The sequence below is a fragment of the Prionailurus viverrinus genome, chromosome C1, assembly GCF_022837055.1.
Source record: "Prionailurus viverrinus isolate Anna chromosome C1, UM_Priviv_1.0, whole genome shotgun sequence".
NCBI classification, from domain to species: domain Eukaryota; kingdom Metazoa; phylum Chordata; class Mammalia; order Carnivora; family Felidae; genus Prionailurus; species Prionailurus viverrinus.
Window position 1 is genome coordinate 27,558,852 of NC_062568.1, and position 27,763 is coordinate 27,586,614.

The following is a 27,763-nucleotide window of genomic DNA, read 5'->3' on the forward strand; positions in this document are numbered from 1 at the left end:
CACAGAGGCTGCTTTGGATCCTCTGTCCCCCACTCTCTCTGCCCCTACACCACTTGCACTCTCAAAAATAAATAAAACGTTAAAAAAAATAATGAAGATGAGGTACCTACATTAAAATATCACAAACTTTTAAAAAATAATATTCTTATTAGTATATCGTTTTCCCTTGTAGTTACACATATTTTTAAGTTTATTTATTTATCTTAAGAGAGAGAGTATAAAAGCAGGTGAGGGGCTGAGAGAAGGAGAGACAGAATCCCAAGCAGGCTCTGTGCCATCAGCACAGAGCCCCAATGTGGGGCTCAAACTCACAAAGAGATCATGATCTGAGTCAAGATCAAGGGTCAGATGCCCAATTGAGAGCCACACAGACAGCCCTGTAGGTACACATTTTTTTTTTAATTTTTTTTTCAACGTTTATTTATTTTTGGGACAGAGAGAGACAGAGCATGAATGGGGGAGGGGCAGAGAGAGAGGGAGACACAGAACCAGAAACAGGCTCCAGGCTCCGAGCCATCAGCCCAGAGCCTGACGCGGGGCTCGAACTCACGGGCCGCGAGATCGTGACCTGGCTGAAGTCGGACACTTAACCGACTGCGCCACCCAGGCGCCCCTGTAGGTACACATTTTAAAATGTTATTCTCAGAAGGACTCCATAGGTTTCACTAAAGGTACAAGGGATATGTGTCATAAGAAGAGTTTAAGAATCCCTGCAGAGGATAGAAAACGGATTAGGGGAGAAGCGCAGAGAGAAGTTAAAAAAACAAGCAATCGAGGTAAGATTATGGAAGCTTAAACTAGGATGGTGGCAGTGCTGACTGAAAGAAGAAGATCAATTTGAAAGATATTTGGAAGGTAAAATTGAGAGTAGAGACTTTTTTCAAATGTAATTATCAAAGAATAATGTTATAAGTGCTTATAATAAAATGGAAATAAAAATGCAGAATCTAGGGGCACCTGGTTGACTCAGTCAGTAAACATGTGACTCTTGATCTTGGGGTTGTGAGTTTGGATGTAGAGATTACTTAAAAATAAAATCTTAAAAACAATTCAGAATCTAAAACTATCAATATAGTATGATGCTGATTAAAATTCTAATGTGTACAGAAAAAATAAAATGATAGAAAGCATTTTAAAATGTTAAACATGGTTATCAATGAGTAATGGATAGCATTAAAAATGTTTATTTTTTTCCTTAGGATTTCCTAAATTTTTCCATATTTTATAAAATGAATCAGAAAAAAGTAAACATAATTTTAGTTATTTTGGGGGAAATTCTAATGGCATGGAAAAACGTTTGTGATACGTTTTAAGGTGAAAAGTATATAAAATTATACATACAGTATGATCTCAACCACACATACATCTATAGTGACATTATGAATGATTTATTTAAAGTTAATGCTTTCTGGGGCACCTGGGTGGCTCAGTCGGCTAAATGTCCAACTCTTGACTTCAGCTCAGCTCATGATCTCACTAATTTGTGAGTTTGAGCCCCCCATCAGGCTCTGAGCTGATGGCACAGAGCCTGCTTGGGATCCTCTCTCTCTCTCTGCCGTCCCCCACTTTCTCTCTCTCAAAATAAACATTATAAAAAAAATAATAATAAGGTTAATGTTTTTCCGGGGTGGCTGGGTGGCTCAGTTGGTTGAGCATCCGACTTCAGCTCAGGCCATGATCTCATAGTCTGTGAGTTCCAGCCCCGGGTCAGACTCTGTGCTGACAGCTCAGAGCCTGGAGCCTTCTTTGGATTATGTGTCTCCCCCTCTCTCTGCCCCTCCCCGACTTGTGCTCTGTCTCTGTCTCTCTCTCAAAAATAAACATTAAAAAAAACAAAAAATAAAATGTTTTCTACAGCAACCATACATTAATTTTATAAATTCCATTATTAAAATTTTTTTTAATGTTTATTTATTTTTGAGAGAGACAGAATATGAGTGGGGGAGGGGCAAAGAGAGAGGGAGGCAGAATCTGAGGCAGGCTCCAGGCTCTAATCTGTCAGCACAGAGCCCCATGTGGGGCTTGAACTCACAAACTGTGAGATCATGACCTGAGCCGAAGTCGGTCGCTCAACCAACTAAACCACCCAGGTGCCCCAATTCCATTGTTTTTAAAGAGCACAAATGAATGGATTAGTTTTGTACAGAAGAAAGGGTTCTTTAAGATTTAAAATGATAAGTAAGAACAAGATTGAGATGGATAGAGTTTGTTTGTGGGGAAATAGGATATTGAGGGAATTTACAGATAAGGGACACTATGGTCTCAGCAAACCAGGAGGCAAAGCCACCTACAGCAAGCAAAGGGATTTGTTAGCAATACTAGAATAAGGGTGAAGGTTTGGAACAGTGCTATTGGGACACAGAGAACTGTCAGCACATAGGGCTCAGCTAAGGATCTTTAGGGACAAAAAGTAAATAGTATGGATTACTATTGTTCTCAAACTTTGTAAATAAGTCATTTGTGGAACATCTTAAAAATGTCAGATTCCTAGGGGTGCCTGGGTGGCTCAGCTGGTTGTGTCCAACTTTGGCTCAGGTCACAATCTCACAGTTTGAGGGTTTGAGCCTCCATCGAGCTCTGTGCTAACAACTCAGAGCCTAGAGCCTGCTTCAGACTCTGTGTCTTCCTCTCTCTCTGCCCCTTACCCACTCGCACTCTCTCTCAAAAAATAAATAAACATTAAAAAAAATTAAGGGGCGCCTGGGTGGCTCAGTTGGTTAAGCATCGGACGTCGGCTCAGGTATGATCTTGCAGTTTGTGAGTTTGAGTGAGCCCTGTGTTAGGTTCTGTGCTGACAGCTCAGAGCCTGGAGCCTGCTTCAGATTCTGTGTTTCCACTCCTATCTTCCCCTCCCCCACTCATGCGCGCTCTCTATCTCAAAAATAAATAAACATTAAAAAAAAATAAAAAAAAAAACTGTTGGGGCTGCTGGGTGGCTCAGTCAGTTAAGCGTTTGATTGTGGCTCAGGTCGTGTTCTCACTGCTCATGAGTTTGAGCCCCACGTTGGGCTCTGTGCTGACAGCTCGGAGCCTGGAGCCTGCTTCAGATTGTGTCTCCATCTTTCTGCCCCTCACCTGCCCATGCTCTCTCTCTGTCTCTCTCAAATATAAAATAAAACATCTAAAAAAAACGCTTTAATAAGTAAATAAAATAAAAATAAATTTAAAAAATTGTTTAAAAAAAATGCCAGATCCCTCTGCAGTATGATTTAGTTTTGTCTATGCAGAGGCCCAGTAAATCTGCAGTTTTAACAAGAGAATGTGTTTTAAGTGAGCTTAGATCAGGTTTTGGGACTGGTTTAGAGTCTGGCCTGAACACAAAGGACAAATCTATTGACAGAGAAAATTTGTTCAGGTTCTCTCCATTCCCATCATTCCAACTTACACAGAAGAGTACAGGTGTGAAGATTATTTATTGTTGTTTGTTTTGTTTGAGAATTTCAGGAGAATAAAAATCAGCTTAGAAAGACAAGAAAAAAAGTAGCAAAGACAAGACACACTAATAGTCAAAAATATACTATCATCTGTATTAAAGAATTCTGGGCCACACTTCTCATCACCTTACCTTTAGGAGGAGAGCAAAATTACTCTGCAGAGAATTAGTCACACCACTTTCATATAATTTTTTCCTCATGTGGTTTTCATTCACATTCCCACCATCAGATTGATACCTTAATAATGACTTAAGCATGGTTTCAAAAGGGTCCGCTGAAACAGACAAATTAAGCATTTCTGAGTCCAAGTGGGCAACAGAACTGAAAACAAAGAAAACAACTATAAAAACCTAGCACAAAACAAAGAGATCAAGGAGGTAGGGGACTGTAGCTAACAGCATCCCAACTTTTTTCCCAACTCCCTTCATTATCTTTCCTAAATATGAACAGTTCAAGAGGCAATAAAAACTGTTAAGAATACAATATCCTGACTGGCAATTACACTATAAATAATTAATACTTAACATAAATATTCTACCTACATGACAACAATATCTTTGATTTTTAAAAAAGCTCATTCCACTGGTTTTAAAGCAAAATTGTTATTGGTGTGTAAAGGTTAAGTATTACAGTTAAAATTATTTGGCTGAGTGCAGAAATTTCTTTTTTCTCTTTCATCCATTTTTTAAGTGTTTCTTTAATGACTATATTGTTTCATACAAAAAAAATACATTGTCATTGTAAACAATTAAAACAACAGTAAAATACAAAAGAAAATTCGTCTAAATTTCACCAGAGAGATAATGTTAAACATTTTTGAGACTGCATTTTTTTTTTTTTTGACAGAGAGAGAGAGAGAGGAGGGCAGAGGGAGAGAGAATCCCAAGCAGGCTCCACGCTCAGCTCAGAGCCCCAAACAGGGTTCAATCTCATGACTGTGCTATCATGACCTGAGCCGAAGTCAAGAGTCGCTGCTCAACCAACTGAGCCACGCAGCTGCCCCAATAAGACTGCTTTTGTTTTGTTTTGTTTTTATAGCTGTTAAAACAGAAACAGAGCCATCCTTCCATGTTATGGAAAGCTTAGTGATTAAGAACACAAACTCAGGCCAGACTGCTTACCTTCAAGTCCCATTTCTATCACTAATAAGTTGTGTGATCTTGGGCCAATGACCTAACCTCTTTGCACCTCAGTTTTCTCTAGTGTCTACTTCATAAGGTTGTTCTAAGGATTAAATGAGTTAATATCTGTAAATGGCTTATAATAGTATTGGCATATAGTAGGCCATATAGATATTTGGTAAACAAAATAAATCTACATCAGCATATTAAGGCCTGATTATATTTTTTCATTCAGCCACTATTTAACTTTGCTTCAAATTTTTATTGTAAATAATATTAATATGTCTTTTCTCACTATATGAATATCAACTTATGATAAATTCTTTATGATATTATTGCTAAATCAAAGATCCTGCCAACCCTGTCTCCCAAGTTTATAAAATATTTACACTCCATGTTTGCCTATTCCCTTAGCAACAATGCATTTTGCCAATATTTTTCATATCTTCCAAGTAAGATAGGTAAAACTTTTATTTGCATCCCACTAATTATTAGACAGGTTGAAATCTTCATTTATTTATTGGCCATTTTTATTTCCTCTTTCTTACTTACCTTGTTTTTGCCCATTTTTCCATATCTCCATTTTATTTTTATTTTCTTATTAGTTTTTACTTATATATATGGATGGTAAATAGTTTCCCCATCTCTTTTAAACTTTTTCAGGGTACCTTTTTATTTTACAGAAATATAGTAATCAACTACACATCATGGGTAGTAATCTGTGCTTTTTATTGTACTGAAATTTCTCATTTTTATATAGATTTACATAAAAATTTAAGACAGTTTACCTATCTTGTGCTTGATGGCTGCTAGATCTCATGGTAAGAAAAGGTTTATCAACACCTATCCTCAATTTAATATTTAACCACGTTTTCTTCTAATACTTTTTAGGACTTTAAATTTTAATCATTTGGAATTTATTTTGCTATAAAGAGCAAGGCAGGGATGCAGATTTATTTTTTCCAAATAGCTAACCAGTTTTCCAAAACCGTTTATCACCTTTTCCCTTTATCATAAAATGCTCTCTTATCATATATACTTGGTTTGTCTACCAGACTACCTACTCCATCAATCTGTCTAGTCTTACCATAATACAAGATTCTTTAAATTAATCTAGATTTATAGCACATTGCTCTATCAGATGGTATAAGTATTCCCCTCATGAATATTCTTTTCTAGATGTTTTCTGACTGCTTAAGTACCTTTACTATTCCAGATGCACCCTGGATCTATTTTTTTCAAAAAAATCCTGTTGGAATTTATATTGGGATTCCACTGTATATATCTATAAACTGAGGAGAAAAATAATCATTTTACAATACTGTAACTTCAGTGAGGTACTAATTATACAGACCTTAGCATAATGCCTGGCATATAGTATAAAACATTCAACAAATGTTAGCTAGTCTTACCCATGAACAATGTGTGGCTCTTCATGTATAGATGTTTATTCGTAAAAGATGAGGATCAGATAATTAGAAAAAAAATTAAACTTACATGTCTTATTGGGGTTGATATGCTGCTTCAGGGCATCAACAGTGCCCAAACTAACCACAAGGCGCCTGCCAAACCAGAAAGAGACCACAGGTCCATATCCCTCATGCAAATTAACCAGGAACTCGTGCAAACTTCCACTCTTCACAATATCTGGAAGATTACCATCTCTGAGAAAAGAACAACATTTGAAAAAATAACTTGGAAAAATATGAAATTTAACTTGGAAGAATCAGAAAAACAATAACTGATACTGAATTAACTGTGTCAACAGATGAGAGCAGAGTTGAATGAAATGCAAATCATTGCAAAATCTAAAACTTAATTAAATTTGACTCCTTACTTTCTGTAGTTATATTTAGATATGGATTTTTCTGATATTTTGAGAATTTGTAACAATTCAAACCAAGAAAAAAGCTACACAAGGAACATCTGACTTACACAATGGAAAATAATCCCATTTTTGCAACATCTCATTTTGAGATAGCAATGAACATCATCATAGGCTGATTTAAATCATCAGATCAGTTCTGGCATTTTTTTCTAATTTCCTTCTATCTTAATTATTGTTTTTTATTTTCAATACTCTGGCTAGAGAAAGTGAAAGCAATTAAAGTTTTTTTTTTTTTTTTTCAGATTTTGTGTGTGTAACTTTTTGTTTATTTATTTTTTTTTTAATTTTTTTTTTTCTCAACGTTTTTATTTATTTTTGGGACAGAGAGAGACAGAGTATGAACTGGGGAGGGGCAGAGAGAGAGGGAGACACAGAATCGGAAACAGGCTCCAGGCTCTGAGCCATCAGCCCAGAGCCTGACGCGGGGCTCGAACTCACGGACCGCGAGATCGTGACCTGGCTGAAGTCGGATGCTTAACCGACTGCGCCACCCAGGCGCCCCTCTTATTTATTTTTTAAAGTAAACTGTACACCCGATATGAAGCTTGAACTCACAACCCTGAGATCAAGAGTTGGATGTTCTAATGAATAAGCCAGCCAGATACCTGAAAGCAATTAAAGTTTTTGTTTATACAGCTCTCCTTTCTGTTCTTAACAAAGTTCAGGTTTAGGCCCAGAGATAAATTTAGAGTAAATAAAGGAATTAAATAAACTATGTAATTTACAAATATGGTTTCGTTTTGATACCAAAAATTAAATAAGAGTTAACTCTACTGAATTCCAAAAAATAATAATAATAACAATAATAACTACTCACTTTTCTTCAGTTGGAGTAATCCCTGGAATTCCTGCAGCTTGTCTAGAAGCCTTAAGGAGAAATTTTAAAATAGTTTAGTATAATGACTTAATGTATAACATATAACTTAATGTATAATCACATAACCCATAAGTCAGATGTTTTGCCAAGACATCTGCAGGACTAAGTGATGGCTTTCCAATTTGGTTGAATATCAAGAATTATTTCTATATTAAAATACAAAAACTGGGTTCCTTGTATTTAAAAGAATAATCTTAATATTCTTCCTCTGTGTCAAATAAACTAACAAGTTTGAAAGTTTTAGTCTCCATTCTACATCAACTAATATATAACAAAGTACCTTTTTTGTTGTTGTTCTGAGTCTACGTATGGTCCCTCTGGCTTGACTTATAAAAAAAAAAAATCAATGTCATGCTTACAAGAGTTTCATTCCTAAAACTGTTCTCTTTCTAGCCAAAGAATTTACCAAAATACAATATGATATTCATCTTTTGCTTTAATGTAGTCAGTTTTTAAATTATTTTAGAGAAAGCATGCACAAGTAGGGGAGAGGGGCAGAGGGAGAGAGAGAATCTTAAGCAGGTTCCATGCTCAGCGTAGAGCCTGACTTGGGGCTCAATCTCATGACTGCGAGATCATGACCTGAGCTGAAATTAAGAATTAGATGCTTAGGGGCGCCTGGGTGGCGCAGTCGGTTAAGCGTCCGACTTCAGCCAGGTCACGATCTCGCGGCCCGTGAGTTCGAGCCCCGCGTCAGGCTCTGGGCTGATGGCTCAGAGCCTGGAGCCTGTTTCCGATTCTGTGTCTCCCTCTCTCTCTGCCCCTCCCCCGTTCATGCTCTGTCTCTCTCTGTCCCAAAAATAAATAAATGTTGAAAAAAAAATTAAAAAAAAAAAAAAAAAAAAAGAATTAGATGCTTAACTGACTGAGCCATTCAGACGGCCCAAATATAGTCATTATTGTCAGGGTCATACAGTCACTGAGGTGTGTGGCATACAAATAATAAAATAATTCATAGCAAATTGTTCAAGTAACAACCTCTAAAATGAGCTGGGGAAAGTATGTAAAATTTTAATATTTACAATTTTATACTGGGGTTACAGCTGCTATGTTTTGGGATCAATGTTATTTTTTTCTTAGTTTTTATCTTATGATAAGCATATTATTCTTTAATATGACTTTTTATAATTTTCTTTTGATGTTTATTTATTCTTGAGAGAGACAGAGTGTGTGTGGGGAGGGGCTGACAGAGAGGGAGACACAGAATCCAAAGCAGGCTCCAGGCTCTGAGCTGTCAGCACAGAGGCCGACGCGGGGCTCAAAGTCACAAACCATGAGATCATGACCTGAGCTGAAGTCGGATGCTTAACCGACTGAGCCACCTAGGCTCCCCAACTTTTTATCATTTTTAAATAAACTAAATATTTATAGAAAAAATAACATGAAATATTTACTCCAGGATCAATTCTGAATTTTGTCAACAATTTTGATTAATATTAGTCAGCATTTATCTATCTAGCATTCTGCCCCCTTTCTTTTTCCTAATTAACATTACGTAAGTAAATGAATAAATATTTCTTTACTTGAGCATTTATTGTTTTATATCTTAATTAAAAGAAGAGGTTTCCTTTTTTATTTTTAATTCTAATATAGTTAACATACAGTGTTATATTAGTTTCATGTGTACAACATAGTGATTCAACATACTTGAACGTTTAAAGGCTAAACTATGTTCATCATATAGTAGAAACTGCCTAGGGCACCTGGGTGGCTCAGTCAGTTAAGTATTCGACTTCAGCTCAAGTCATGATCTTGCAGTTCCTGGGTGCAAGCCCCACATCGGGCTCTGAGCAGACAGCTCAGAGACTGGAGCCTGCTTCAGATTCTGTATCTTCTTCTGTCTCTCTGCTCCTTCCCTGCTTGTGCACTGTCCCTGTCTCTCAAAAATAAATAAACAAACATTTTTAAAAACTAAAAAAACATTGAGGGCCACCTGAGTGGCTCAGTTGGTTAAGCGTCTGACTTTGGCTCAGGTCATGATCTCATAACTCATGAGTTCAAGCCCCGCATCAGGTTTTGTGCTGACAGCTCAGAGCCTGGAGCTTGCTTCGGATTCTGTGTCTCCCTCGCTCTCTGCCCCTCCCTCGCTCATGCTCTGTCTCTCTCTTCTTCAAAAATAAATAAACACTAAAAAATTTTTTTTAGTTGAATTAAAAAAAAATTTTTAAAGGAAATTGCTTAATCATTTTCCTACTATACTGCTATAAAACATCTCAGCTATTTTTTCTTTCTTTCTTTTGTTTTTTCATTAATATAAGTAGTGCTATAAAAATCTTTGTAAAACTTTACTTTTTTCCTCCTTTGGGGTATATATGCCAAAAGAGAAATACTAGATTGAACTGTACTAACTATAGAGTTTTTCAGTTTCTGCTAAATACTACAAGAATGCTATCTAGGTAATAGTATGCGTAGTATGTGTCACTTGTATTTAGCTGATAACAATGAAATCTACAGTGTATAATTCTGTCCTACAGTCATCAATAATGTCAAGTTTAATATTTTAAATAGGGAGGAAATTAGAAAAAAGATAAACCCAGTGGTATAAAAAATCCTACTTTCAATTTCCTGGGATGAAATTATTAATCATAAATCAAGCTTCTTGATTTCTCTTTAAACATGGTAGATCCATAACATTCATCAATTATCTGTTCCTTCTGAAATCCCACTAAATGAAAGTGAATAAGAAAGGAGAAAACAGGGGCGCCTGGGTGGCGCAGTCGGTTAAGCGTCCGACTTCAGCCAGGTCACGATCTCGAGGTCCGTGAGTTCGAGCCCCGCGTCAGGCTCTGGGCTGATGGCTCGGAGCCTGGAGCCTGCTTCCGATTCTGTGTCTCCCTCTCTCTCTGCCCCTCCCCCGTTCATGCTCTGTCTCTCTCTGTCCCAAAAATAAATAAACGTTGAAAAAAAAAATTTTTTTTAAAAAAAAGAAAGGAGAAAACAAAAATAAAGAGAAAGGGAGGGGAAATAACAGAATAAACAATTCAACAAATTTCTGAAAGTGTTAAGCTGTTGGAGAAGTGATTAATTGACACAGTTGAGAGGCCTCCTCTAGGAGTCTGCAGAGGAAGAAGGAGGATTCCTAAAAAAGCAATCAGATTTGCACTCAGTAACCAGAAAGCCTGGATAAGACATAAGGTAAGACACAGACTTAACCAATTCTTAAAAAGTTGGCATACAGATTCTTTATTCCTCTGATTACCATCCTTCTGGAAGTAAACCTCAAGATTCCAAATTCAGGAAAACAGGCTGGGGGAGTGGTTGCACCTATAATTCTAAGGGAAAATATTCTATAATCTAATACGAAGCCAAACTATTATTCAAGTGTAAAGCTAGAACAGAAACCTTTCAAATAAGCTAGGTTTCATAAAATGTATTTTCCATGCACACTTTCTTAGGAAGCTACTGTAAAATGATGCACTGCAGCATATATAGCAAGTGAAACAAGAAAGGATTGTGAGGCATGTAGGAAATAGGGTACATAACACAGATGAAGAGAATACCCACAGTGATAGTAAAAGAACAAGAGCTAAACTGAAGGAGACTATAACCAGTACCAGCTGGGGAAGGAAGATGGATGGCTCCAGAATGTGTATCTTCATGCTGAAGAAAATGCAACTGATGTCTTTGAATATTTGGACACCTTCACAGAGTAGTGTTACGACAGAAATGTTGAATATTTGGAAAAAACTACTGACACGCAGGGGTGAATAAACTCTAACGATGTGGAAATACTAAGTACAATCCCTCCCCACTAACCTAATCCTGGCTTCCACAACTCCATCAGCAAACAGGAAGAGGGAGCATTAGAAGTCTGTGCATCCTCTGGATAAAATGGTTCCTATAGCAAATGCCACATTTCATCAGCAAAAAAGAAGAGTGAACCTCAGAATGCCAGGTAAAATGCTCTCCCACTCTTTACTACATCCACATCTCCCAAATAGCTAAAATGATGAGAGGGATCCCAAAATTGGTATGCACCTGGACAAAACCCTGCAAAACTTCAATCTCCCCATTTCACTGCCTCACCACTACCATTGGCCTTGAGACTATCCAGAGTGTTGTTATGATCTTTTTCCTTACTTATATTAGACACCACACAAAGGCCAGGACTACCAACCTTAGGTCTTCTCTCATCCCCAGACTCCTATACCTACAGAAGTTTATCCTCTTTCCCTGACCCATCTCTCCCCTATTCAAGCCTCCACCCTATCTTAGCAACTCATTCCCATGGTCATACATTAGATTTTTTTTTTTTAATTCTTAACATTTATTTTTGGTAGAGAGTGTGTGAATGGAGGAGAGGCAGAGAGAGAGAGAGGGAGACACAGAATCTGAAGCAGGCTCTAGGCTCTGAGCCGTCAGCACAGAGCCCAACGCAGGGCTCGAACTCACAAACCACGTGATCATGCCCTGAACCAAAGCTGGACGCTCAACCAACAGAGCCACCCAGGCGTCCCCATAAATTAGATTTTTACATGACCAATAACTTCAACATCTCCAGAATTTTAACATTAAGCATCCAAATCTCCAAGCACCTCCTATCTTTCCTTCTCAACTATTTTTATTATCTTCACTCCAAAAACTATTTTTACCCCCAAAAGTACTTTTAACACACCCACTTACATATTCATTTTCCACTTTACTCAGGTTAGATTCCATGGTACGTCATTATAAACATTCCTTGGTCCTGTATCCTTTTGCCCTACATCCTGGTGTCCCAGCAAAACCCCAATTCTAATTAAATCCAACATCTGACAAACTGTCCCTGAATCCACACAGCTGAAGAGAAACACAACCATGCTGACTAGTCTTATTTTAATTTCATGAACCCCCAGTGAACTGCCTGGAAATCACACACTTCCCTAGTCTATCATTCTGTAATCTTCTAGATGGCTCTTCTGCTCCTTTTCTTTCTTTAAATCCCCTATCCCCACCAGTAACTGATCTTGCTACTTTTCCATTGAAAAAATGAAAGCAATCAGGAAATAACTTCCACACCATGACTATCATCTGCCTACATGTATGCCGATATATTCCACCTTCCCTCCTATTAAATTGTCTATGCTCCAAATGAAATATACCCCTCTTCCCTCCACACTATCTCTGCTATCAAGCTAGCACCAGATCTCACCAAAATTATTTTAACAGCTTCCTAACTACCCTGCCTACTTCTACCCTTACCCTAGGTCCACAAGTTTATTCTTAACATATCAGTCAAAATGATTTGCTTAAGATTTAACTAATAATATTAAATTTTTAACTCCCTTAAATTTAAAATGTCACTCTTCTGTTGAAACCCTCCAGTGGCCTACTTCAGAATGAATGCCAAGTCCATAAACTGGCCTACAACAAAAACCTGCCTTTCCTCCCCATCATTCTGATTTTATCTTTCTTACTAGTTTCTTCCTCACTCCACTCCAGCCACACTAGTCTTCTGTTTTCCTGGAACACATTAGGATGTTTCCCCCTGAAGATGTGCATATGCTATTCTCTTTGTCTGGAATGCTTTCTCAGATACTTGAATGGCTTGCTCCCTCCCTCATCTCCTTCAGGTCTCTTTTCCAATTTCTCCTTACCTCTTGGTCATCCTATTTTATTAATATTTTTAATTTTAAATTCCAGTATAGTTAATATACCGTGTGAGTTTCAGGTGTACAATATAGTGATTTAACACTTTCACACAACATGTGGGGCTCACCGTGACAAGTGCACTCTTTAAACCCCATCACCTATTTCACCCATCCTCCCACTACCTCTCCTCAAAACCATCAGTTTGTTCTCTATAGTTAAGAGTCTGCTTCTTAGTTTGTCTCTTTTCCCCCCTTTGCTCATTTATTCTTTCTTAAATGCCAAAAATGAATGACATCATATGGTATTTGTCTTTCTCTGACTTATTTCACTTAGCATTATACTCTCTAGCTCTATCCATGTCACTACAAATGGCAAGATCTCATTCTTTTTTATGGATGAATAATATTCCATTGTAAATATACACCACATCTTCTTTATTCATCTATGGACAGACACTTGCACTACTTCCATAATTTGGCTGCTATAAATAATGCTCTATAGGGATGCATGTATCCCTTCGAATTAGAGTTTTTGCATTTTTTGTTACATACTCAGTAGTACAATTACTGGATTGTAGGATAGTTCTACTCAAGAAATAACAACTGTTAGCAAGGATGTAGAGAGAAAGGAATCCTCTTGCATTGTTGGTAGGAATACAAATTGGTGCAGCCACTCTGGAATATTTTTCCTTAAAAAAACTGACCATCCTACTTTAAAATAACACTACCTGTTCCCAACTTTATTTTGCTCCATAATACTTAATACTAGTATTTTAGTGTTATTTGTTTATATTATCTGTTCCCCCTCACCAGAATATGAATTTTCTGCCTGGTTTGTTCACTGCTGTATAGCCAGTACATGGAACCGTATCTGGCTGAAAGACTAAACAGTGCTCCTTCCTATAGACTAATCAAAGGGCAATCTCATTTAAAGATTATCAAAAATTCAAGATCTGGAGAGGCACCTGGGTGGCTCAGTTGTTGGAGGGTCCAACTTCGGCTCAGGTCACGATCTCATAGCAGGTGGGTTCAAGCCCTGCAACCAGCTCTGTGCTGACAGTTCAGAGCCTGGAGCCTGCTTCGGATTCTGTCTCCCACTCTTCTCTCTCTCTCTCTCTCTCTCTCTCTCTCTCTCTGCCCTTCCCCCTCTCTGCCCTTCCCGTTTGTGCTGTCTCTCCCTCTCAAAAATAAACACACGTTTAAAAAAAAAAAACACCTCAGGATCTGGAGTCATTAAACCTTTAGTTTCTAGATAAATAGGATACAGGACATTACAGGTTGTGTAGCTGCAATATTACAATCTACTCCATTTACCATCTCTGAACATTTAAGGTGTTCCCTCATTATTATCAGTGAGGTTTTGGGGAGCTCAGCTACTTAACTTTTTCCACGAAAACACCACCGTCTTTTGTAAACAGGTTAAGAGATGATTGCTCATCTACTAGCCCCTTTCCCTCTCAGAATCACCCCCTGAGGCTGATAAAGGCAAGCAGATAAGTCTAGTAGAACAAGATTCAGAGCTAACGCAAAGTCGCTACTTCAAGCTCAGGAACTAACCCACCACAACGCTCATTCCACAGCTCCATTTGCTTCCGAGGCCCTGCGAAAAGCAAGACCGATCTGGGCCGTGAGGACTTCGGATTTCGTTAACAGACGGAAAGACTGATCGAAAGGCAGGACACGAAGGAGAAAAAAAAAAAAAAATCCAGGAGAATCCTCAGAAAAGGACAAAGGAGTGGAGCAGTCTCGCACCCTCAAGTTTCCTCCCAGACACCCTGGAAAATGGAATTTGGGTTTGGCAGGATTACTGCCCAAAAGTCACCCCAAAGTACTGCTCACGCAGCCTGTGACAGAGGCGTGGCAGTGCCGGAAGCAGGTAGGTGGCAGTGCCGGGAGCAGGTAGGCAGCAGGACCCAGAAGAACGGCCCTAAGCCCTCAGGCGGCAACGCGTCCCCGGCCGTGCGCGCCAGAGGGGTCCTCCAGCCGCCCGCTCCGCTCTCCTCCCAGCGCAGCCCGCGCGCACCCCGCGAGGCGTCACGTGCCCGAGAGCTGCAGCTGCGCGATGCGGGAACGGGAACACAAGCGAGAGCGGGAGCCCTCCTCTCAGGCCCGCTCCCTGCGGCCCACTGCGCGCAGAGCGACGCGGATGCGGCAACAGAGGCTGGGGCGCCTGTCAGAGTCCCCGAGGCCGAGACGGCGATTACCGGATAGAGGTAGAGCACCGCTGCCACCAACGCCAGCAGGAAGGTAACGGCGAAGATCGCAAAGTCCAACATGGCTTTTCCGCCGGCGAGCCACGTCTCACACCCCGCGCTCCGGCAGCAGCGCCTCAGCCTGACCAGCTCTGCGGAATGGGCGTGAGGGCAGAGGCGCTCTGTGGACCTTGGGAGCCAATGGGCCCACCGGGGGGCGGGGCCGGGGCCAGGCGAGGCTGGCGGGGAGAGCAATGGAGTGCCGAGGCCCGCGGCGGGGCCGGAGCCACACCCCAGGGCGGAGTTGGCGGCGGACAAGGCCTCGGGGCACGCCCATGAGGTGGGGTTCCTGTCGCAGGAGAAAGTGGAGTCTAGGCTTCTGAAACACGTTAGGAGTTACCATCGCTCTGCCCAGACCAACACTTGTCCCAATGGGTTTAGGATTAAAACTCATAAACCAAAGATTCTTACGGCGTAGCTTCCGGAGCAGCAGCAGCAGCATCGGGGAACTTGCTAGGAATTCTGATTCTCTACCCCACCCTGGGAGCGAGAGGGATTCCGCAAGTCTGTGCTTTATTTAACAAAGCTGTTAAACACCGTGAGAACCACTGACCCAAGCTAACCTGGACAGGAGTGTCTAAGAGTCAAGCATCGTTAGATGGTCCTTGTTTCGAAAAATTATTTGAAGTGCTAATAAATGTGATTCCTTGACACTTTGTCGTGATTGAAGGCAGCGAACTGTTCAGTTATGGTAAGATTTCCAGACTCTGCTAGAGTTTCAGAAAATTGAATTTTCTAAGCTTCCATTTCCTTATATATAAAGCAATGGAAATAATACCACACAGAGTTGCCTGCTGGAATAAATGAGGTATTTTATGGAAAGTACTTAATACAGTTCCTAGCAAAATGCTCGTTAGTATTTAGCACTAGTTATTCTGAACATAAAAATATCCTAGGATCCCTCTTCTTTTTCACAGGACTCAGAAGGCTTTGTTTGTTTGTTTGTTAATTTTGAGAGAGCGCTTGAGCAGGAGAGAGGCAGAGAAAGAGAGAGCGAGAAAATCCTAAGCAGGCTCCAGACTGTCAGCGTGGACCCAGTCCCAGAGTTCTGTCCCACATACTGGGAGATTATGACCTGAGCTGAAATCAACAGTCCCACACCTTACCAACCAAGCCACCCAAGCCGTGATTCAGAATTTTTGATATGTATAATGTAAGGCAAAGGCCATTACTTACTGGTGTTCCATTTAGTGAATGCACACTCAAAGTATGTATGGTTTTTATAGCTTTCATAGTATAAAGTGTGTGTCTCTCACACACACAGACACACATACATTCACACACAAAGGCAGCAATTCAGTAAGTGGAATCATTTGAGATTGCATTTTAGAACATCTGTGATAAATGACTTCTCGAGTAAGCATGAAACATCTCATTGAAAATGCCAAGGCTTTTGGCATCTATAGCAAATATAAATGTTGCTATTTGATATTTTATTTCGCATAAATTGTACTTTTTTTAAAAAGAAAAGTATGTATGTATGTATTTATTTATTTTAATGTTTTATTTATTTTTGAGACAGAGACAGAGCTCGAGTGGGGGACAGGCAGAGAGAGAGGGAGACACAGAGTCCGAAGTAGGCTCAGGCTCTGAGCTGTCAGTCCAGAGCTGACGCGAGGCTGGAACCCACCAACCTAAGCCGAAGTCGAAGGCTTTACCGACTGAGCCACCCAGGTGCCCCTACCTAAAAATATTTTATGAAACCATGTATATACTTTCACACATTTTGATGTTGACATCTAAAATTTTTATCTTGACTTAAAAGGATTAAATTTTCAGTGTATTGTAAATATTCACATTTGAAATTATTGTATCTCTTTTAAATGTATGAAAACGAATTTAAATACCATAGTGATGTGATGACTATCACCGAGCATTTATTTTATTTTTTATTTATTTTTAAATTTACATACAAGTTAGTTAGCATGTAGTGCAATAATGATTTCTGGAACAGATTCCAGTGATTCATCCCCTATGTATAGCACCCAGTGCTCATCCCACCAAGTCTCCTCCTTAATGCCCCTTCCCCATTTAGCCCATCCCCCCCAAACACAACCCTTCCAGCAACCCTCAGTTTGTTCTCTGTATGTAAGAGTCTCTTATGTTTTGTCCCCCTCCGTTTTTATATTAATTTTGCCTCCCTTCCCTTATGTTCATCTGTTTTGTATCTTAAAAATTTTTTTTTAATCTTTATTTATTTTTGAGAGAGAGCATATGAGCAGGGGAGGAGCAGAGAGAGAGGCAGACACAGAATCTGAAGCAGGCTCCAGGCTCCGAGCTGTCAGCACAGAGTCTGATGCGGGGGGCTCGAGCCCACGAACGGTGAGATCATGACCTGAACCAAAGTCGGACACTGAACTGACTGAACCACCCAGGCTCCCCCATCTGTTTTGTATCTTTTTTTTTTTTAATGTTTTTATTTTTGAGACAGAGACAGAGCATGAGCAGGGGAGGGGCAGAGAGATGGGGGGACACAGACCATGTTTTGTATCTTAAAGTCCATATGTCTGAAGTCATATATTTGTCTTTCTCTGACTATTTTTGCTTAGCATAATACCCTCTAGTCCCATCCACGTAGTTGCAAATGGCAAGATTTCATTATTTTTGATTGCCGAGTAATACTCCATTGTATATATATACCACATCTTTATTTATCTGTGGATGGACATGTGGGTTCTTTCCATACTTTGGCTATTATTATCAATAGCTCTGCTACAAACATTGGGGTGCATGTGCCCCTTTGAAACAGCACACCTATATCCTTTGGATAATACCTAGTAGTGCAATTGCGGGGTCATAGGGTAGTTCTATTTTTAACTTTTGAGGAACCTCCATTCTGTTTCCCAGAGTGGCTGCAGCAGTTTGCATTCCCACCAGCAGTGCAAAACAGATCGTCTTTCTCCACATCCTCACCAGCCTCTGTTGTTGCCTGAGTTGTTAATTTTAGCCATTCTTACTGGTGTGAGGTGGTATCTCATTGTGGTTTTGATTTGTATTTCACTGATGATGAGTGATGTTGAGCATCATTTCATCACATAAAAGTCTTTTAGAAATTTCTCTTGGGTGAAAAGAACAGCTTTAAATCCAAATGACAGCCCTGCCTTAGTTTAAAGCTAAGTTCTCTTTTCTGCTTATTATGGATCTTTGATAAAAAATACAATTGCTGAGAAGTCTGTTTTGCTTGCTGTTTGCTACAAGCATTGTGAAACTTTTCCTGAATGTAACTCGCTATGTAATAGAGTAAGTTGTGAAACTTCCTAAATGTAGTCTGGTATGTAATAGAATAAGTGATTGTACATGAACTAACCGGCATTTCTCGCTTCTGTAAACCTGCTTGCTTAACACATTCCTCCTCTACCCCCTTGCCCCTTCCCCCTTTTCCTCCTGCCACAAGTAACAGACAAAGCCTTCCCGCCAAAGAACAGACAAAGGACGCCCAATCAGAGAACAACAAATGTCCTTACTTTAAAACCAACTAATCAGGCCCCTCATAATTTGAAACCTCCCCTGAAACGCTGTACCAACCCTGATCGAGGCCTCTACTCGTCACTGGCGACGAGTGCGCGGAGGTGCAGGTTCGAACCTGCAGTAAACGACCCTTGCCGCTTGGCTTTGACTTACGACTCTGGTGGTCTCTTGTGGGGGGGTTTCGCGACCTCGGGCATTACATTTGGAGGTTCCACCGAGATTTCCCCCGAGCCCACCAGACTTCTGGTCAACCGGTCGTATCTGATTCCGATCGGTAAGTAAGCCGGCTCTAACGTTCTTCCTTTTCTCTGATCTGTGTTTCTTCTCTGGAGAACCGGTTCTGTCTGGAAGCTGGTGTGACCCTGGCAGACGCGCTATAGGGCACCGGCCGGGGTCAGTTGGAGACGTCCACTGACATCTGGGGGCCTTCTTGGCCCATCAGGGGACCTTCTTGGTCCATCGGGGGGCCTTTTTGGCCCATCAGGATTCTTTTCTGTGGGCTGCTTACGCCCAACGCGCCTGCGAACTAAATACTTTCCTTTTCTCTATGAACTTCCAGAGTGCTAAAAAAATATCTCTAGGCGTCTAAAAGAAAAACCATCTAGGCATTTCAATTGTTACCCGTATTCTGATGTGATGTGTGTCTGTGTGTCTGTCTGTTGAATTGACTGGAATGATTGTTGAGAGTCAGGGGCACGCGCCTGATTTACCCTATGTGTAGTCCCACGGCGTAAGCTACGGGATTCGAGTGGGCTCTAACCTGATTTCCGCGGTGATCCTCATATGGCTTAAGGCAGTCAAAATCTTTTGATCCAAGCGGGGGGTTTATACCTGCCCAACTATGCTAAGAGGCACCTAAGCTCCCTCGAGGGACGCGGACGGACGAGTACTCGAGTGCTTCTGTGTCAGTCTAAATGTATTGTCACCCCTGGGCCTTTGTAATAATAACCATCCTAGCCGTAACCCTTTCTACCGGGTTGGCCGAAACAGCACCAGAAAGTTGGAACCGCTGCGAAAGATTCTTGTTAGTTCTTGTTTTTCTTTCATGGGTCGGATGCTTTATTGGAATTGTTTTCTCGGCTGATCAGAATTAATTATTCCATCCTTTGTTCGTCTCTGCTCCTTCCTCAGCTCCCTGCGGCTTTCCCTCCCGCCCCTCCGCCCGGGGCCCAGCCAGGCCGCTGGGGGTCTCACCCTCGGAGGTCGCCTGCGCGAACTCCTCCACCGCTAATTTCAGCCGCTTCAGGGCCCCCTCCGTGCCGCCCCCTGGCCAGCGGCGCCCCCCACCCCACCGCGTCCGTGCTGCCTGCGCCCCCTTCTCTTCTCCTCTTCCTCAGAATCATAACATGGGCCAAACGCAGAGCACCCCTCTCTCCCTCCTCCTCACCAATTTCAAAGATGTAAGAGCTAGAGGACACAGCTTAAGCCTAGACAATCGCAAAAGGAAGTTGATCGCCTATTGCCGCTCTGAATGGCCCACCTTTGGGGTCAATTGGCCTACAGAGGGAACCTTCTGCCTCCCTGTGGTCCTTAAAGTAAAATCAAAAATTTTCCTACCAGGGAAAGAAGGTCACTCGGATCAGATTCCCTGTATTCTGGTGTGGCAAGATTTAGTAGAAAACCCACCTCCCTGGATGGCCTCTTTCTTAACAACAGGGCCATGCAAAATTCTAGCGGCTAAACCTACCAACCCTCCCAAGCCACAAACTCCGAATGCACCCCCTGTTCTCCCCGACAGCCAAGATTCACTTTCCCTTGACCCTCTCCCTTACCAGATTCCCCCCCTTATTCCTCAAGCTGCCCCCATCCCTGCTCCCGACCCCATTCCCCCTGCGCCGGCAGAGCCTCCCGTAGCCCAGCCAATGGAAGAACTAGAAAATAGGGAGGCTCAACCCGCGCCCATGCCTAGTGGGGGCGAAATCCAAAGGCTGGCTGGACGTACCCGTAGGCGGGCCCCACATGAGCCAGGACTCCGCCTTCCTGACTCCACCGTAGCTCTACCCTTACGGGAAATAGGGCCTCCCGATGATACGGGGAACCCCCGGCTTCAATACTGGCCCTTCTCCACCAGTGACCTATATAACTGGAAAACCCAGAATGTCCGATTTTCTGATAACCCTAAAGATTTAATAGCTCTCCTGGACAGCGTTATGTTCACCCACCAACCCACCTGGGATGATTGTCAGCAACTCCTCCGAATCCTGTTCACCACCGAGGAGCCAGAAAGAATTCAATTGGAAGCAAGAAAGCTGGTTCCTGGAGATGACGGCCAACCCACTGCTAACCTTGATCTCATTAATAGAGCTTTTCCCTTGACCCGACCCCCACAGGATGGCTGGGACTACAACACGGCAGAAGGTAGGGGACGGCTACGCATTTATCGCCAGACTCTAATGGCGGGTCTCCGGGCTGCTGCACGCAAGCCCACTACAGTAATACAAGGTAAGACAGAGAGCCCTGCCGCTTATTTAGAAAGATTAATGGAAACCTTCAGACAGTATACCCCCATGAACCCCGAGGCCCCCGAAAATCAAGCTGCTGTTGTAATGGCCTTTGTAAATCAGGCAGCCACTGATATTAAAAAGAAACTCCAGAAACTAGAGGACCTGGAGAGAAAACAGATTCAGGACTTACTCCGCATTGCCCAGCGTGTCTATAATAATAGAGAGACTCCAGAGGACAGGCAACTTAAAGCTACCGAAAAAAATGACCAAAGTCCTGGCCGCCGTCGTCCAAAAGCCCCTGGATAAAGACCAATGTGCCTATTGCAAAGAAAAAGGCCATTGGGCCCAAGAATGCCCTAAAAAGAAAAAGCCACATCATAATAAAAAACCGTGGCAGCCAAAAACCACACCCACCCTCTTCACTCAAGATGCGGAATAGGGGGGATGGGGTTCGGATCCCCTCCCCGAACCTAGGGTAACGCTACAAGTGGAGGGGAACCCAGTTCAATTCCTAATCGACACAGGGGCACAACATTCGGTCTTGATCAGACCCCATGGAAAAATTTCTGAAAAATCTTCCTGGGTCCAAGGGGCTACCGGAATAAAAAAATATCCCTGGACCACCCAGAGGACTGTGGACCTAGGAAATGGAAAGGTCACCCATTCCTTCCTAGTCATCCCCGACAGCCCCTGCCCCTTATTAGGAAGAAACTTGCTCACTAAAATGGGGGCCCAGATTCATTTTACGCCAGGGGGCCCCCAAGTGACTGGCCCTCACAACCAACCCATGACCATACTTACTCTAAGATTAGAAGATGAATATCGACTCCATCAGGAGCCACCCTCACAAAGTCAAAACATAGAGCCCTGGCTCCAGCAGTTTCCAGAAGCATGGGCTGAAACCGGGGGTATGGGGTTGGCTAAACATCACCCGGCTCTATTCATAGAGCTGAAACTGGGGGCAGATCCAGTTCGGGTCCGACAATACCCGATGTCAATGGAGGCCAGAAATGGCATCACGCCACATGTCCGTCGTCTCCTAGATTTAGGCATCTTGCGTCCCTGCCATTCAGCCTGGAACACCCCCCTGCTGCCTGTACGAAAACCTAACAGTGCGGACTACCATCCAGTACAAGATCTGAGAGAAGTTAACCGCCGAGTCATGGACATACACCCAACAGTACCCAACCCCTATACCCTCCTAAGTGCCCTCAGCCCAGAAAGACAATGGTATACTGTCCTTGATTTGAAAGATGCTTTTTTCAGCTTGCCTCTGGCCCCCAAAAGCCAAGAGCTCTTCGCCTTCGAGTGGTCCGACACTGAGAGGGGCATAAATGGGCAACTCACCTGGACCCAGGTCCCCCAAGGATTTAAAAACTCACCCACCTTGTTCGATGAGGCACTTCACGAGGATCTGGGTGAGTACCGGAATCAAAACCCCGAAGTGACTCTCTTGCAGTACGTCGATGATCTTTTAATCGCCGCTGAAACTGCCGAAGCTTGCTTGCAAGGCACCAGGAACCTCCTCCGGACACTTGGTGCCCTGGGGTACCGGGCTTCAGCAAAGAAAGCCCAAATTTGCAGATCCGAGGTAACCTACTTGGGGTATCTGTTAAGAGAAGGCCATCGATGGCTCACTGATGCATGGAAGGAAACCGTCCTCTGCATCCCCGGATCCACAACGCGAAAGCAGGTAAGAGAATTCCAGGGATCGGCCAGGTTCTGCCGTTTGTGGATACCTCGGTTCACCGAGATGGCTAAGCCTCTTTACCTGGTCACCCGAGAACAGGCGCCCTTTGAGTGGACAGAGAAAACTGAGCAGGCTTTCCAGCAAATTAAACTCGCCCTGTTATCGGCGCCAGCCTTAGGGCTCCCCGATGTCTCCAAACCCTTTCATCTCTTCGTAGATGAAAATAAGGGGGTAGCCAAAGCAGTGCTGATGCAACTCCTTGGTCCATGGCCCAGGCCCATTGCCTATCTTTCAAAAAGACTAGACCCAGTAGCGGCTGGCTGGCCCCCTTGCCTCCATATGATCGCTGCTACAGCTCTAATGGTAAAGGATGCTGATAAGTTAACTATGGGACAAGAGTTACATGTTACAACCCCTCATGCCATTGAGGGAGTCCTCAAACAACCTCCTGACTGATGGATAAGTAACGCCCGACTGGTTCACTACCAGGGACTATTATTAAATCCCCTCAGAATCATTTATGCTCCCCCCCGAACACTAAACCCTGCCCCCCTGTTACCAGACCCGGACTTAGATACCCCCCTCCATGACTGCACTGAGATATTGGCACAGGTTCATGGAGTTCGGGAAGATTTACAGGATCACCCTCTACCAGACTCCGAGGTTACCTGGTTCACTGACGGCAGCAGCTTTGTACATCAGGGTCAAAGGTACGCGGGGGCAGCAGTCACAACTGAAACTGAGACTGTTTGGGCAGAGCCTTTGCCAGCTGGCACCTCTGTCCAACGGGCTGAACTTGTGGCCTTAACCAAGGCACTGACTTTGGGAAAAGACAGGAGACTAAACGTGTATACCGATAGCAGATATGCTTTTGCTACGGCCCACATACATGGAGCTATATACAGAGAGAGAGGACTGTTAACTGCAGAGGGGAAAACTATCAAAAACAAAGAAGAAATATTGGCTCTTTTAAAGGCACTCTGGCTGCCTAAACGACTAGCCATCATACATTGCCCAGGCCACCAAAAACCGATCACACCGGTGGCCAGAGGAAATAATTTGGCTGACCAGGTGGCCCGAGAGGCGGCCTTACAGGTGGACTGTGCTTTAATGACCACCCTACCAGACCCCGGTTCAGCTAGTTTACCAGAAAATCCTGCCTACACTAAAGAAGACCTAAACTGGATCCAAAAATTACCTTTAACTCAGTGCCTTAACGGATGGTGGAGGGCAGCAGACTGTAGCATGATTCTCCCAGAAGAAATGGGAAATAAAGTCTTATCCAAGATGCACTGAGCCACTCATATGGGCACAAGAAAAATGCAAGACTTAATAAGGCATGCTGGAATCACCATTAAAGACTCCAGGACAAAAATTGAGCAGATAGTTACTAGCTGTAAAGCTTGCCAACTAACTAACGCCACCAACCACGGGAAAAACCCTGGCTCCAGAACCCGTGGAACCAGGCCGGGAGCCTATTGGGAAGTAGACTTCACCGAGGTAAAGCCTGGAAAATATGGATATAAATATTTGTTAGTGTTTTTAGATACCTTTTCAGGATGGACAGAGGCCTTCCCCACCAAGCATGAGACTGCGCAGGTAGTAGCAAAGAAAATGTTGGAAGACATCATGCCCAGGTACGGATTCCCTACCCTAATAGGATCAGACAATGGACCAGCATTCATTTCAAAGGTAATACAAGGGATAGCGCAGTTTATTGGGGCTGATTGGAAACTACATTGTGCATATAGACCCCAAAGCTCAGGACAGGTAGAAAGAATGAATAGAACTCTAAAAGAGACCTTAACTAAATTGACCATGGAGACTGGCGCTAACTGGGTAGTCTTACTCCCCTACGCTCTGTTCAGGGTGCGGAACTCCCCTTACAAACTGGGATTAACCCCCTTTGAAATCATGTATGGAGTGCCCCCCCCCTATAATTCCCAACCTACAGTCTAATGTGTTAACTGAATTTGATGATCATAAACTTCTTATTTCCCTGAGGGAACTCCAGCACACCCACCAGGAAGTTTGGCCCAGATTGAGAGCCATTTATGAGAACGGGCCCCCTCCTGAGCCGCATCACTACCGACCCGGAGATTGGGTATACGTGCGCGGAGACACAAGCAAGAGACCCTCCAACCACGGTGGAAGGGACCCTACATTGTGATCCTAACCACACCCACTGCTCTCAAAGTCGACGGGATTGCTACCTGGATCCATTACACCCACGCCCGACCAGCTGATCCCTTTGCGGTTCGAGAAGACTTCGTGCTGGAAGCCAACACCGCCTGGACGGTTGACCAGAGTAAGACCCATCCTTTAAAATTGACTCTGCGTCGAAAACCTGACCCCGAAAACCGGCTGAGACCAAAGGCCTGGGTGTCCCATATCAAGACTGTTGCAACAGCTCCGGACCCACAATGATCGAAGGAACACTCATTAGCGTGCTCCTGCTCACCTCCTACGGACTGATAAGTATTGCAAGCAACCCCCATATACCCTATACTTTAACTTGGGAGGTTTCTAATTTGGAAACCCAGGAAGTCTATAATACTACCACAGCAGACGATACTCCCCTAAATGCCTGGTGGCCTGATCTATATTTTAACCTGGAGGACGTAGCCGTAACCATGGGGGTACTTCCCCCCAACGGAAGCCGCCAGCGTCCTAATCCGTCATGGACCGGAACCCCAGAAAATGAAAAAAAGCGCATAAGATCTGGTGGGTTTTATGCATGTCCCGGGTTCAGAACAGGAGCAATGAAAAAAACCTGTGGAGGAATCGAATCCTTCTACTGTAAGGCTTGGAGTTGTGTTACTACCAATGATGGAAGCTGGAAATGGGAGGTAAAACCCCATTATATTGACATGAAATTTGCCAGCCCCTGTCCCAAGCAAACCCGTGCCTGTAACCTTATTCGTATCAAATTCCTAGAGGACGGAAAAAAGGAGACAAGATGGATTACGGGACTAAATTGGGGAATTTACCTGTATCGGGGACCGCCTTACTTTGCAACTGTTATTCAGATAAGATTAAAAATAAAACCCAAAGCTTCACCAACACTAATAGGGCCAAACCAGTCAGTATGGTCCACAAGTAAGCCTAATACTACCCCGTGGTCCACAAATAAGGGTGGTTTGAATCCTGGTTCAACGCGTCCCCTTGGTTAACTACCCTGCTCTCCGCTTTACTCGGGCCTCTGGCCATTCTACTTCTCGCTCTCACATTAGGCCCCTGCATCATAAACAAAATTATTAATTTTGTCCAAGACAGGTTCAATGCTATACAATTAATGGTATTACGAACTCAGTACCAACCGCTCGAGACATTACAAATAGAAAATTGAAGATCCAAGATTGGCTCTTTAGGCACAAGAAAAAGAGGGGAATGAAAAGAACAGCTTTAAATCCAAATGACAGCCCTGTCTTAGTTTAAAGCTACGTTCTCTTTTCTGCTTATTATGGATCTTTGATAAAAAATACAATTGCTGAGAAGTCTGTTTTGCTTGTTGTTTGCTACGAGCATTGTGAAACTTTTCCTGAATGTAACTCGCTATGTAATAGAGTAAGTTGTGAAACTTCCTAAATGTAGTCTGGTATGTAATAGAATAAGTGATTGTACATGAACTAACCGGCATTTCTCGCTTCTGTAAACCTGCTTGCTTAACACATTCCTCCCCTACCCCCTTGCCCCTTCCCCCTTTTCCTCCTGCCACAAGTAACAGACAAAGCCTTCCCGCCAAAGAACAGACAAAGGACGCCCAATCAGAGAACAACAAATGTCCTTACTTTAAAACCAACTAATCAGGCCCCTCATAATTTGAAACCTCCCCTGTGCTATTTGTCTCTGTCTATAAAAACGCTGTACCAACCCTGATCGAGGCCTCTACTCGTCACTGGCGACGAGTGCGCAGAGGTCCAGGTTCGAACCTGCAGTAAACGACCCTTGCCGCTTGGCTTTGACTTACGACTCTGGTGGTCTCTTGTGGGGGGGTTTCGCGACCTCGGGCATTACATGGGTCAGTTACATCACAAGAGATTGCCTTTTATCCGGAGGAACTCCCATATCCCCTCATTATCTCCAGGCTTATAGAGAGAGTTAAACTCCTCATGGCCCACAAAGAGAAATGCCTAATCAGTTCCTAGAGGAAATAACCTAACAGTGGCATTTCAACAAAAAGAGGCTAGTGGTGGAGCACCCCCAGCAGAATGGAGGAATTTATTACTGACATTTTTATGATTTCCAGCACATGGTGATAATAAAAAGAAGACATTTAGTTGGTTTATTATTGCTTTAAAAATCTCTACACACAATGCTCACTTCAGCAGCACATATACTAAAATTGGAATGATAGAGAAGATTAGCATGGCCCTTAAGCAAGGATGACATGCAAATTCATGAAGTGTTGCATATTTTAAAAAATAATAAAAATAAAATTCTGTACACACAATGCACCCCCTTTTGTCTGAACCTGGAGCAGAACACTACATCAAACAAACAGTAAGGCCTTGTTAATTTGTGTCAGAGAGAACATAGGTGGATTCTAGGCATGTCTGTTTAAAAAGAATAAAATATAAAGGCTAGGAAGGGCAAGTATATTTATATGGTTTCATTCATTCAGGATTTGAGATTTTAGTGTTACATTGAGCACCTGATATTGGATCTGAATGTGCTTGGTTAACTGAAGCCTGGATTGAATACTGGCCAACAGTCATTCAAGTTGAGATGCCAGATATTTCCTGGCAGGGAGTCAGCAAACTAAGGAATTGGGGCCCCATCTGTTTTTGTAAATAAAGTTTTATGGGAAGACAGCTATGCTCATTTATTTATGTATTGTCTATGGCTGCTTTCATGCCACAATGGCAGAACTGAATAGTTGTGATAGAGACCACATGGCTCTCAAAGCCTAAAATATTACCTGGTCCTTTAACAGAAAAAGCTTGTGGGTCCCTGCTGTAGGGAAAGAAATCTACAGATTTAGGGAGATGGGAATGTTGGTATGGATTTTGTTGACAT

The 27,763-nt window shown here is 42.6% G+C and overlaps 2 protein-coding genes and 1 non-coding gene across 4 annotated transcripts in view; 2 read left to right on the forward strand and 1 right to left on the reverse strand.

Moving 5' to 3' along the window:
• LOC125171931 (cytochrome P450 20A1) overlaps positions 1–15,299 on the reverse strand; it is a 79,285-nt gene extending 63,986 nt beyond the window's left edge. Inside the window, exons 1-4 of one of the 2 annotated variants that reach the window (XM_047869199.1) lie at positions 15,095–15,299; positions 7,261–7,310; positions 6,053–6,219; positions 3,566–3,708 (exon numbers count right to left, since the gene is read on the reverse strand). In XM_047869199.1, the coding sequence (XP_047725155.1) occupies positions 3,566–3,708; positions 6,053–6,219; positions 7,261–7,310; positions 15,095–15,166 (432 nt within the window). In that variant the 5' untranslated portion in view covers positions 15,167–15,299. Of the gene's footprint in view, positions 1–3,565; positions 3,709–6,052; positions 6,220–7,260; positions 7,311–14,451; positions 14,913–15,094 lie in introns of those variants that run through there. The other variant, XM_047869200.1, reaches the window with a different exon arrangement.
• Positions 15,300–18,941: 3,642 nt separating this feature from the next.
• Positions 18,942–26,460, forward strand: LOC125171929 (uncharacterized). Its single transcript, XM_047869189.1, is given in 3 exon segments — positions 18,942–21,293; positions 21,295–24,381; positions 24,749–26,460. Coding segments are annotated over 3 exon segments (4,590 nt in total). The 5' UTR covers positions 18,942–19,956; the 3' UTR covers positions 24,915–26,460.
• A 599-nt stretch (positions 26,461–27,059) lies between these two features.
• On the forward strand, positions 27,060–27,164 carry LOC125174172 (U6 spliceosomal RNA). Its single transcript, XR_007155302.1, has one exon. It is a non-coding gene; the product is annotated as a U6 spliceosomal RNA (small nuclear RNA).
• The last annotated feature ends 599 nt before the right edge of the window (positions 27,165–27,763 follow it).